The sequence below is a fragment of the Molothrus ater genome, chromosome 8 (genome assembly GCF_012460135.2).
Source record: "Molothrus ater isolate BHLD 08-10-18 breed brown headed cowbird chromosome 8, BPBGC_Mater_1.1, whole genome shotgun sequence".
NCBI lineage: Eukaryota > Metazoa > Chordata > Aves > Passeriformes > Icteridae > Molothrus > Molothrus ater.
The window spans coordinates 18,872,358-18,885,820 of NC_050485.2; the positions used below are offsets into that span (position 1 = coordinate 18,872,358).

Consider the following 13,463-nt stretch of genomic DNA (forward strand, 5'->3'; position numbering starts at 1 on the left):
GAGGCATCCTCATTCCCAATTTTTGTCTTCCAAGGGAGACCCAAAAGTGTGATTTGATCATTTCTTCATTGAAATGAACAATTTTGTTTAAATTAAATTATTGATCCTCTTGACAGAGAACCTGTCTTTTTTGTTTTCCCTCCTCAAATTACCCTTTAATGCCAAGAGATCTTCAAGCACAAGGAACTGAGCAGATAATAGATGACTAAAAAATATCAAGGAATCCAACCTCAAAAAAATTTACTGAAGTATTCCTCTGCCCCCCCATGCCTACAAATCACGTAAATGTTTGTTCGCACACCCTGAGCCCCTCACAGTTTCAAAGACCACAGATAGCAGCTGTGGAATGAGATGTAGACTCATCCAGCAAGGTGCACTCCAGGCAATACAGCTTCCACCCTATGAATTATTTTCACACTGGCAGTGAAGCTGTTGCCAGCCTGTCTCAGCATTCAGTTTTACACAGCTCTGTGTCTGGGCCATTCTTCATTCAAGCAGTTCCTGAAACATGGCAAAGCAGTTGGATGTTTTCCCCTCCCAGCCATCAGCCCTAAGTGATGGTGTCTTCACAATCCATGCAAGTGCCTCCCCTCTTCTCACCTACAAGCTGCTCTGGAGTGTCTGTCCCCAGACTGCGCACAAAATGTTCATTATTACGGGCTCCAACAGGAGCTTTATTTCATGGAGTGTTTCTGGATGCAGCCTCAAGCTCATCTTGTCCAGCCAAGACCCCTTGTAGTTGGAGTTGACATCCAATACAATAATTACACTGAAAATGTATCTGCCTTTGCAACACAGGAAAAGTACACTAGCTTGTCCACACACCTGCTGTGGCACCCCTTAGCAATGTACTGCACTTCTGACAGCTTATAGCAAAAGGCCAAAATTGTCAACAAAAATAAAGATCCATTAGACCAAGGAGGCACAACACAGCAGTGTATGAAAGGAGCTTCCCCTTTATTGCTGCATTATTAAATCACAAAGCACTGGACCACTTTAATACATTGCTTATTACTGCAGGTTTTCTTCTGCCTTCACTTATGCAAGAGAAGACTCGTGGATATATTATTATTATGATTGGTATTATCCCCTGCTGCCTGCACCACTCTGTACAGCAGGCTATCCTGCCTAGTCCCATGGGAATGATACATCTGGTTTCCATCAACAGCATTTCATTTATTGACTCTTTTTTTTTCTTTAGTATGCTGTTTATATTGGAAAGGTAGTCAAGAGACCTGTTTCTCTACTGAGCCAAACATATTTTCTTTACTATTTCTTAATGCATTAAAGTGATCTGGGAATTGACTTTCTTTCTTAATCCAGCAAGGCATTGAATCTCTTTTTGCTGTTTCTCAGATGAAACCTAAGTCCTACCATTGTAGCAACACAGGGAGAATTAAGGTGTGTGAAAATTCTAGGAAGGATGGAAGGAGGAAGGGCTCAACTGAGAGATCTGTTTTCCCAGCCCCTCCCATTGTAGGAAGATAAATACTAAGAAGAAGGGTACCAGACCTTTTATAACTGCTGTAGCATATTGTTTAGTTTCCCTATGGAACAAGGAGCACACACTCTAAAGGATATTTTATTTTTGCATTGGCTGCCAACCATCATGTGCAATGTTTAGGCTTCCAGATATTTTATAGCTAGCTTTCAAAATCCACAGTCTGCAGAAGTCAAGTAATAAAACTGATGAAGCAGATGGAAAGGACAATATTTTGAACACTATTGTAGTAATTCATGGCTTAGTAAAATAAAATGAACTTCACGGCCTTGGGGTACTCATAAATCTCACACAAAATTGTCCAAGTCTGCAGCAAGGAATGGGTGGATATGGACCGAGTCTTCATTAAGTATCAGCCCCCATCCTCTGCAGCACTTCTGCTGTTGTGAAAGATGGGTTGTCAGATGAGGTAATTTTCTGCATGTTTGAGAGTCCTTGATGGCTAAGAATCTTTTCTTATCATGCTTTCAATGTTGTGGAACTGTAATCTTCTTGCTATATCTAAGGGAGTCTCCCCATCCTGAAAGAAACACATGAAATACATTGCAATATGACAGATATGGGTCACATACAAAGGATTTCCTAACTTTGTGTAAGGATTACCTAACCTGTGTAAGGTCTCCTGTCACTTCTGCTCTAAAATAAAGGTTTCAGGACATGCTGGGCCTATACTGCTCTGGCTGAAGAAAGGAATAGAGACCTCCCCTACAGCAGGGAAAGCCTTTCCACTGTTCCCTGGGAGTAATATCCAGATGTATGGAGCCCAGCTAAGATTTGATTTCAAGAGCAACATAGGTAATACACTGCTCACCTTAACTCAGTAGTGCAGATACTCCCAGGTCAATACTGATTTGGGCAACACTTGAGCTGTTCTGGTGACAGAAGCAGATTGACTTAGCCTCCCAGAAGAAGGGTGCTCAACAGCACAAAAACTACCTAGGAAGACTTCTATCCTTGCCCTGCAGCCTACATCTTAGGAACAACTATAAAGTAGCTCTGAGCTAAGAAGAAAACAGGAAACAAATTGGCTGCCAGGAAGATGTGCACCCTTTTCTTTAAACTGCTGTGCACCAGCTAAGGCCTACAATGTACCTACTGGCTGACCACCATGATAAGCAAATACATTTATCAACTTCACCTTCTTACCTGATTCTTTACAGAAGTGTCTGCATGAGCTTCAAGCAGTAAAGGAATGACTGCCTGGTTTTTCATTTCACAAGCATAGTGAAGGGCTGTGCTGCCAGACTGAAGGGAAATGGAAGCAAATTAATTTTATTTCTATTACTTCTTTAGTAGAGCTTAGGTAAGTAGGACTACCTGTAGGCTATCAGATTCCTCCTAACAGCTGGATGCAAAACATATATACCATTTCCTGTCACAATACACTACAAGGTTAAAAAAACACATAACCATGAGAAAAACAGGATCAAAAAAATTAATTCCTTCCCTGGGATACAGCTGCTAAAACAGGCTTGATGCATTAGCAGGAAACCAGTAACTTCAGAGGATCACATGAGCTTGACCTCAGAAACTACATCTTAAACAATAATGTTTGCTTGCACTTCAGTGTTTTAGAATTTCATTGCTGATAAAATTAGTGTTTCTCCTTTTCCACCTTAGAGAAGAGGAGCTCTTTACCTCACCCAAGTAGGATGGTGGATACACAGCTCTGTATAGACATAGATACATGGATACATAGATCAGCATGGATACATAGATCAGCACACTCTGAAGACTAAGACACAGGGTCTTGCCCTATAGCCCACAACTCTGTTCCAGTTCAAAATAAATGCTGGTAAACTCAGATGCTTATATCACTAGAATCTTTACAGATTATTACTAGAATCTTTACTAGAATACAGGGGTATTTAATACATAAGTACCTGAGCCCAGCTTGTCTGCATGCTCTTATGAGGGCATTATTCAGAAAGGGAGGATTAGTTGATCAGTGGGGAATTATTTCTGTATACACTATAAATCTGTTGCCTGAGTGTCAAGCAGAAACATTGAATCCTCCTGATACATTAGTCAGTTCAGTCCCTGATGCTCCTACTCCAGCTATGCTGCTAGAAGGTTCTGTAGTCTGTTTTTAGTATTGTTTCCTTCCTGTGAGCCACATTTGCATTTGTATAAAGCCACTTACAGAGTCTGTAGCATTCACATCGACTCCAGCTCTAAGCAACATCTTGACCAGGTGTTCATTCTGTTTTGTCTTTGAGACCTGTTTGGTGCGAGGGAAAGAGTAACACAGTGAAACAGTTAATCTGCATATAGCCTTAAATATATTTGTGCTAAGTACCATGGGGTTTTTTCCCAGAAAAGAGGCATGGTCTCTGGGAATGTCAGACTGATGCAGTAATAAAATCTGTTCCTTCACCAGTTACTGTCAAAGCAAAATTCCTTCTGTTGAACACACTCAGTCTTGCTTTAAGAAAGCAGCCCATATTCTGGAGAGGTTCCTGGCCTGAAACACTGCCAGGAAAAATGGCAAGGGAAAGGTAGAGGGTCATTCTTGCTTCCATCCAGACTCACCATGAGAAGGTACCCAATAAGCATAACTGGCATGAGGATTATGATGAGCACATAGTCAAGGAAGGTGAACCGTTTCCTCACAGCATAGTGCAGGCAAGTGCAGTCCTTCTAAACACAAAGCAACTCTGATTAGTACCAGATTCAGTGAACCCACTTTGATTAATATTGACTAGAGTAGACCATTTTAAATTCCACAAGCGTTCTTTTAGACTGTCTAATAGGAAATCTCCTGTGATTTTCAAGCAGAAATAGACACATGCATCTTGCTTCATTCAAGTAGAAGCACATTTAGCACATAGAGGGACATGGAAATTGGACTACACATGCAAGGAGGATGTGGGATCCAAAGGATTCCATGTGTGTGTTGGTAAACTTGGACCTGGCTACAGAAATGCAAAGGATAGAGTGGGTATGTGGCTGTTGCTGCCACACAGCAAGGTAAATCAGCAGGAGGAATCACCACAGCCCCCTTTCTTATGGAGGTGCTGGCTACTGAAGCAAGGATATGTGAGACCTTAGGACATCGCTTTTGGGACATCAGGGAAAAACAGGAAAGCAGCAAAGACCACTACAGACTCCCATTGAGAACAGAGCTTTAAAAAATCTTTGAATACTGAATACCAAAGCAACTAAAGGGCAGTCTGCAAAGTTTTGTGCTACAGTGTTAAATTTGTTACTGGTTGTCAAAATGGAGCTGGACACAGGACTCCAAAAAAAAGCAGAGAAAACTTTTAGTTCCACCTGTTTCTCCACATATCCTCAGTAGGAAACAAACTTGAGGTTTGTCTGTGCTTTCCAGTGTCCCCACTGGCACTCTCAGAATCTGAAAGAACAGTCCCACACAGGAGAGTCAGTGGCCACTTACCTTATTTCTGAGGTTGACATCAGCATGTTTCCTAAGAAGATAGTTAACTATCCTGTTGTTTCCTTGTCTACATGCACAAATTAGGGGGTGTCTCCAAGGAAGCTGTCCTGGACATTCAAATAATTGCTGTTGCTCTCCAACAGGAGATGAACTTTGTTGAAATCGTTGTTATAAGCTGCCTGGCAGATGGGCTGAAGTGAGAAGATAATATTCATCAGCACGTGCTTCACTAAGACATCCATACTTGCCGTTCTGGCTGACTCCTCACACACCCCAAAACACTTGACAGAGGCTGTAGTTCTTGGTGCCTTCCAGAAGATGGTGGTAGGAGATGCTCCTGCAGCTCTACACAGCTCCCAGCCCCAAAGTCACAGCCTTTGCACAGTGGAATGGATTTTCTGTCCATTTTGGATGCTATTTCTATAATCCAGGAAATAAGTCCTGTTTATTTGCAGCCATTAGCAAAAAACCCCCCAAACCAGCTTCCATTCTGGCGGGAGTTGGTCACTGTAAGCAGCAAGCAGGGACAAGCCCCTGTGCCTGAGTTCACCTCAGGCTTTACCTCTGGCTGAGCAGAATGAGCCACTCCTGACTCATCCATTCCCAGAAGAGAACCACACTTCAGGTGAGAGTTGAAAAACCAAGCCCCACCAATGTTTCTTTTCTAGACCTTGAAATACCTAAAAAAAAAAAACCATGCCAGTGCATGCCCACGGTCAGACCCTGCTTGGCCTTTTTTTTTTGAGAACTGCTTTCTGGTCAGCTTTTCACTCAATATTTCTACACATCCTTGACCTAAACTGCAATTCCTTCCCTCTCCAGTAGCAAGAATTCAGACTAAGGAGAAGCTGAGAAGGGCAGGAGTACTGCAGGTTTCTAACAGCCTAATACAGGCAGAAACTAACATTTAGAGGTGAGGCAGCCTGGTAGCATTTGAATTCTCCAGACAAAAACAGAATAAGTCTTTCTTTTCTTTGGTACTGAAGATTTTACCCAACATTTTCCAAAACAGACATTTTCTTTAAATATTAGCTGTAATTTTTCCTCTTCAGTCTCCTTTTTTTCACATCCTAAATATTCTATATGAAAAAGATCTAGTCCTGATCTCTGAGCTCTTTCCTCACTCCTCCAGATTGTTCCCTTCTCTCTGTCCTCCCCTCTACTCCTACACCTTCCTGCCTTAAAAATATTATCTTATTTACACATTTTCAGCCAAACTTTGATTTAGAAAACAGGTTTATCTCCAGCATAATTACTGCTTAGTTTTCTGGACAGCTGCATAAGAGAAGTGATTTGTTTCCAAAGAAAGTATTTACATGCTTACCAGACCTTGCACCACTTCTTGTTTTGTTTTTATTATATGAGTCAAAAATCTACAAAGAACACATGCCATATTTTAAACTTGCACATCTGTCTGTATTTGTATAGAAGCATACATATACAATTTGGGACTTTGCATTGAACCAAAACCAGAACTGCTTTAATGATTTTGGAGAGAAAAGCCTCTTTCAAACCCCTTTTGGTGTGATTTGCACACAGGTGCCATCTAAAAGATCAGTTTTCTCTAGAACCCTGCTCTCTGTCATGTTGGTGTCTAGTACTCTATCTTCATGTCCAGGAGAGAGAAGATCCTGTGGAATCTGTCTGCACCTCTGATTTCCCTACTACTCTTTTCTTAGATATTGCTTTGCTTATTTAAAGGTGCAAGAGATTTGCTCTTTGGTTGAACATCTGTTCAAATCCCAGTCATTTACCATACAAATTTGCTCCTTCCTAAGCTGGTTTTGCTCATTCAGCAGCTCAAGGATATGGTTTTTTTGCTTTTCTTTCTGTACTGCCTCCAAGACTTGTGCTTGCTGGGTGGTTGAACCCAAGGCATTTCTGACTGATGCTCTCATTGATCCATGGGATCTTTTTCTAAACCTTCCACTTCTGCTGAACTCAGTTCTAGAGCCATGAACAATGATGGCACACAGACCACTCCCTAAGAGACCACATTATTTGGGGTGAAATCATGCACAGAGCCCAGCACACATGAGTCACAGGTGCTCCTTCACCTACTGAAACCAGCTGCTCCCAGAAAACATCCAGGGCACAGAGAATGCAAGGAAGCAGTTCTCATCCATTCCAGGAACTAATACCTGGGAAACTGATGTATTTAAAGTGTGATGTATTTAAAGTATGACGTAAAGTAAAGATGCATTTTGAATCATTATTATTCCCCCGGAATGGGGGTACTTTGTAAAAATTATACTGTCTGCATTAACATGTTCCATTCATATTAAAAAAAAAAAAAGACAACAAGGAAACACAAACTTTTTTCCCATTTGTATGGGATTTTTGAGGCCCATTCTGCTGGTTTGTATTCTTGAAAATACCTTTCAGTCAAAGAAAGGTGAAAAGTCTCACAGACCAAACTTGTAATATATCTCTCAAATTGTCCTTTCCATGGCTTGAAAAGCAAACATAGTAGCAGAATATTTAAGTAAAGGGACAAAGCACTACCAACAACTATAAATTCATTATATTGATATCAATAACAATAAGGATTCAGAAAAAAATGTGTTAGGAAAGTATAAAGATAAGAAAAAATACAAATAGGTGACAATCAGCTACTTGTCCAAGAAAGGCAAATGCTATATTAGATAGTGTCTCTCACAGAAAGAGGTGTTATAGAAGACACTTTACTGGGATGGTGTGTAGAGTTCTTGTCATTTGTGTCCTAAAATGAGATCAGACCATGGCAGGAGCATGAAACATCTCTACAACTGAGGAATATGAAGAGTCTGAAGCAAGGTTGATTTGCTTAGCTGGGTTAGGGAGATACATCACCGTCTTTGGTGCTCCAAAATAAAGGGTCAGTATTAAAAAAGACCAATTAATTTCAAGGAACATGATAAAAAAGATAATACATCTGACCAAGAAATTTAGCATGAAAATTAGAAACAGATTTGTATTCATAAGCAGAGTCAAGTAACAAAACAAGCTTCCAGTAGCAACAGATTGGACACAAAACCTGCCTGGCCCCAGGCTGGGGCTTGAGCATGTACCAGGATTTCTGTGGTTGTGAAACCTCAGCCACAAAACTCTTTTCCACCTCTCACTTTTGTGGGTTGTCACTCTGGCAACCCTATCTAAAGGAGGACTAACTGTGCTTAAGACGGTTTTAACTTATCCTGGAGGATAAGGGACTGGAAAATCTCACTCTGTTTTCTACGGTGTTAGAAGATTGCCTCAGTAGTGATACAGCCAGTTTCAAATTTGTTTATGGTTATTACTGTTGCTATGTTATTGTTATCCACTCATCGTACACAAGAGAGAAATAAACCTATGGGATAGTTCTCAGAATACCTGAGCTTCATGTGCCAGGAGCAAGCTATACCCAAAGAATCCAAAGTTCCTGTCTTGTGATCATGTCTGTGGAGTCTCCTTTAGGGACGTGTGAGAAGAGAACATAACAACAAATTCTGAAGAAAGCACAAGTGAACTGAGTTCTCAACTTCTGGAGGAGTGGTTTGCAGTCCAAGACACAAAGTGGCTTCTCTTGCCCACACCACAACATTTATAAATCCCAGTGTCCTGGCTGTCCCAGGGAACTCACAGCTCACCTGGCCCACCCCCATAAAGCAGCAGGGCAGAGCCAGCACTGGCACAGCAAACACTGCACCCCGCACAGACACGGGCTCAGCTCTGAAGGGAGGGGGAGCAGGATCCACAACTCCAGCTCAGGCAAAGAGGAGGAAAGGGCCTCTGTGGAGGATCTGGCAGCAAAGCCCTTCAGCTCTGCTCTCATTCACACTTCTGCAGCACCACCCAGCATTCAGACACGGTGCACTGGATGAGCCTGACAGTGAGACTCTGCACAAAATGTACAATGGAAGGGATGGAAAAACCAGAATCACAACCCCAAACATTCCTTTAACCCTCTCCAGAGGTGCCTTTTCCCAGCCCATCAGGGCTAATCATAAACTAGAGCACAGTCTGCCCAGCTGAAAAAAAAAGAGCAGTGGCAGACACTGGAGAATGGAAAGTATAGTTTGAAGATTAGATATGCCAATAATTGAGTGTTTAAAATCTCTCTTTCTCCAATACTCCTTCTTCTGCAAGCCCTTTAGACCTGAATTTATTTGTCCAGTATAAAAGGCTTCAGGGAAGGTGAGAAATACTCACAGGATGGGCCAGGGTTTTCATGCCTGAGAGCACTCAGTACAAGATCACCAAAAAAGTGTTGCAAGAAAAGCAATAACACTTTCACTATCAGAAAGGGAAGTTATAGAACCAATTTTTTAATTTTTTTAAAATCAATTGTGGAACATGATTGATGCTAGATCCTAGTAGTCTACCCAGATCCAGATGAACCACCACATCTGAACCTGTCTGGTGTTTTCAGAGTTTCTTGCATCACCCTCTGCTCAGCTTTGATGAGCTTAGTGATAAACCTCCAGCTACTTAGCAAGTTCTGCCACACAAGCAAAGGTTAAAGGCACAGTATGAAGGACAAAGCATTCAACCAATAGAGAGGAGGTGAAGGTAAAGCCTGTCTTGCAACTTGGAGAGCAATTTCATATGTGATTGCTTCCTCCTTTAGAACTCCAGGGGATTGCCTAAATTACATCAAGTCTTTGCAATTGTTTAGAAAAAAGGAAAACATTTTGCAATGTCAAAATATTCTGAACCAATCCATAGTCTCTTCCTTTTGCACTAAAATTATACAAACAGCATGCTGTGAACCTAACAGGAAAGTCTAAATTATGTTTAGGATGCCAAGGAATACACTAATATCTAAGTAAGTTCTGCTTCTCAGAAAAGGCAACCTACAATTCTTTATTTTCAGTTCCCTAGCTTTCTATCCTGTATAATTTACATAATTTACCATATGAACCATAATTTACGCGGAAAACTGTTTCTCAAAATGTTTAAAGAGAGAAAATGAATTTATATGAAAATATCAACTAATAAGCATGAGAAACATGGACTGCATTTAAACATTCTTTAAAAACCTGTGTAATTAAGCTAGGCAACACTGATTTCCACTGCAATACTATCCCAGAGTAGCAGATCTGGAGAGACGCAAGAAATCCTTTCAGAAAAAGCTACAGTCCTTTCAGCTGATCACCCTATGAATGCACAGATTCAAGTTCCTTGTAATACTGAAAGAGGAGAAGATGCCTGATTTCACTGAATAGCTTTTTGAAAATAAAAGGGTGGCTTTCAGCATAGAAATGTAACCTTTAAAACCAACAGCCATGTAATGCTACCTCCAGAAAAACAAACACAGTGCGACGCACTCTTTTCACAGTCACAAAGGACCAAATTCTTCATTTGTCCCCACATGTACAAATGGGAAATTTAGAACAGAATATGTTTAGGTAGAATTTATTCTAAAGTACAGGAAAATATTAAATGAACTGTAGTTTGGGGACAAACCCATAAAGATAAGGTAAAAAATAATTACCTTCCTAAAACAATATGGGGGGCGTGAAAGGTTTTCTTAGTCATTAACTTTATTATCTGTATTCAGTGTAAGCCAAGGAGCTGTCTGCTTTTTGCAAAGCTGTTTGTCACTTGCACCATGTTCAGAATTGTTCTGATCTCAACACAGAACAACAGAAAATGTTGAACACATACTTTGTGAAACCACGATAATTATGCCGGTTAGTGGCATTTTTTTTTTTGCTTCTATGAACAATACTACTGACAGCTTGTAATAGACAAAGGAAAACATTTCCAAAGGGAAAAACCTTCCAGATTGCTATAAGCCTGAGTATGGGAGGCTGCGAAGGGAACAAACCAAGCCCAGTGAATATCCATACCTTGAACAGCGTCAGTAACTGCAGAAAATGGTCACGTACCTCTGAATAGAGTATCCCCATGCCTATTCTTCACTCTGGAGTTCCTTCTTGTTCAACAGCCCAACAAGTTACCCTCACTTGAAATGTGCTCGAGCTTGTTTGAATCTGGTTAATAGTTAACGTGAAAGTATCACTTTTTCTTAAGCTGTGTTTCCTCTCAGTGCTTTCTACTTAGTAGCATAAAACTATTGTCTTCAGAAACCCAACCCAGGAAGGTAAATGTGAGAACAGCAGCCTACGGGAGACTGATGGAACAAGTTACAACACAGAAGCATTTTCCTTTGTCATTTCTGCAATAACATCCTCCAGTTACCTAAAAAGGAAAGTAGCAAAACAGGTTGAGGAGAGGAGGGAGAGAGAAGGGAAGGAAGTTTCACAAGTAAAGAAATGGAGGAGTGAAAAAAATAAAGAGCATGAAATATAAAACTTAAAATAAAGAAGAATTGTACTTAGTTTGCCACCCAAGCTGCTCTTGACTAAAATACTTTCCAAACCTTCTGCAAGAACACCTCAAATGCCTGTCAGGAAAAGGGAAGCACCTAAATCCCACGCCTTTAATGAGAACTCCCACTAATTAGCCTCTCACTCTTTAATTAAACAGGCCAGCCGCTTTCATCACATTGGCTCCATCTTCTCTTTCTAGCCCAGCCCAACCACTGAATATGATTCACGTCTACCCTGATAATTTTATATGCTAACTGGGAGAGAATTATTGCTGATGGCCCCGAGGATAAGATGCTGATGGCATTTCTGTACTACACTCAGTCTTTTTGAGCAAGGCATGTGTATTTCAAATTTCTTCATTCACCTCAAAAATGCCTTTTCCTTTTATAGTTTAAATCACATTTCATATATTTCAAACAAACTTTTTTTAAAGTTTTAAAACATATTCATGTAAGTATGCATCTTAAATCCAAGCCCTCTGCCTTACATTTGAGAACTTCTATTTCCAAATAATTTTCATATTTATTCTCAGTGAGGTGGAGGACCATATCAAATTTCTTATTCTATCTCCAGCCTTGTCTCATTAAAGTAGTACAACATTGCTGGCTGTAGTGTTCTTTTGCTGGCACCAGTTCTAGCCCAGTCAGTAGCTGTTTATCAGAAGAAAGTTAGGCTGGCAGGTGACAGACACAGACACAACACCTACCTGTGACAGGCTCACTGGGATCCTCACAACAGCCTGGCCTTCAAGCAAGTGGTAAATATCACGTTGGACTAAGGACATGGAAGAGTGAGTAACACCTCAAGGTGAAAAGGGCTTCCTCACCAGTATTTCATTAAGATCTTCTTCACATCAAGATCCTAAGATATTCACATCCTCCTGCATCTACTGACCAGCTTGTTGGAATTTATAAACTACAACCTGTTGAAAGAAATATTGAATCATCACTAAGATGGTACATAAAACAACTTAGCAGTTTAATTAATCTCTTCCTAACAAAAATAAATAAAAGTATGGTAATCTGAAAAAGTATTAGAAAAAACCCAACAAATAAACAGAAAACCAACAGAACCAACAGAAAAAAAAAAAGAAAAAAAGAAAAAAAGCAAAAAGCCCATCCTCTCCAAAGCAGAGCAATAGCTTCAGGCAACACTTACTTTTCCCAAGAGAGAGTAAATTACCATTTTAATCCAGCATCACATCCCAGGTCTTCTTGAAAAGCACTGAAGTGACTACTTTGGTCAGAGCTTCAGCTGAAGAACAGTCAAGCACCCCAACTATAATGAGATATGAAACTCATGCAAATGTATATGGTCACAGGTTCACTTCTGACTAACCTGTTGCTTCAGTGCTTTTTGCCATACTTGTAAATGAAGATTAGAATCCTGAAAAACTTTTTTTTTTTTAATATGAATAAGGGTTTTTTTCTCCAAAGGGTGCCAAGATAGTGCATAGGCAAACTGTCCCCTATCCAGTCTGTGAAGGAAACATGATTCTTACTTCCTGACAGAATTCAACAATACTTCAAAAGTTTTATGTGAGCCAGAAGGGAAGTAAATATTTTTCATAAGAGCCTTCACCAGGGCACTAATAAGGTAAACTAATTTTTTTAAACTAGATATCGATAGCTTAAGAACAGCATTATTCAATAAAAGTCACAGAAGATCATTTGTCTCTTTAAATTCCAAGCACTAGAATTTGTATTGCCACAAATCCCATGAGCCACGTTACACTCAGGAAAGCAGCCTGTGGCTTGTTGGAGTCATGTGTGCAGAGCAGTCCTCCCAAATGCACATTCCTGAGAAATGCAGTCCTGGAATGGCCAGTGTCTGCACAAGAGGGACCCTGACACCTCAGAAGACTGTTAACCACTTGTACAACATCCTTGCAAGGTCCCTTGCACCTCTGCTGCTGGACAGGACTGACTCAACAGACCCAACAAACACAAAGAAACCCCTCCATGGCACGGACCAGAGCCTGTATTTTGTAACACTATACTGAGCTCATGCTAAGTCCAGCTCCAGGCCTGACCACCTGGACCTCAGTTTTGACACAGCATTTTAAAACAGAATACTTACTGTCTCAGCTTCCCTGGTTCTCTATGTAAGGGCAGCCCATCCTGGGAAGTTTCTGTTTCTAGGCTTTGTGGGGTTTATTCTCTGTTTATATGCATTACTTTCCTTCTCTTTTCCCTTTTCAGATGGGCTAACATATCTTTTGCTCTTCACTTGGTTCCCATCAACAATATCAGAAAATATATCATCCATC

The 13,463-nt window shown here is 40.6% G+C and overlaps 1 protein-coding gene across 1 annotated transcript; it reads right to left on the minus strand.

Annotated features, from left to right (window-relative positions):
• Window positions 1-1,943: 1,943 nt before the first annotated feature.
• ANKRD22 (ankyrin repeat domain 22) lies at window positions 1,944-10,771 on the minus strand. The gene is given in 7 exon segments (XM_036385674.1): window positions 1,944-2,021; window positions 2,648-2,746; window positions 3,645-3,722; window positions 4,034-4,141; window positions 4,899-4,981; window positions 4,984-5,089; window positions 10,751-10,771. Coding segments are annotated over 7 exon segments (573 nt in total).
• Between the last annotated feature and the right edge of the window lie 2,692 nt (window positions 10,772-13,463).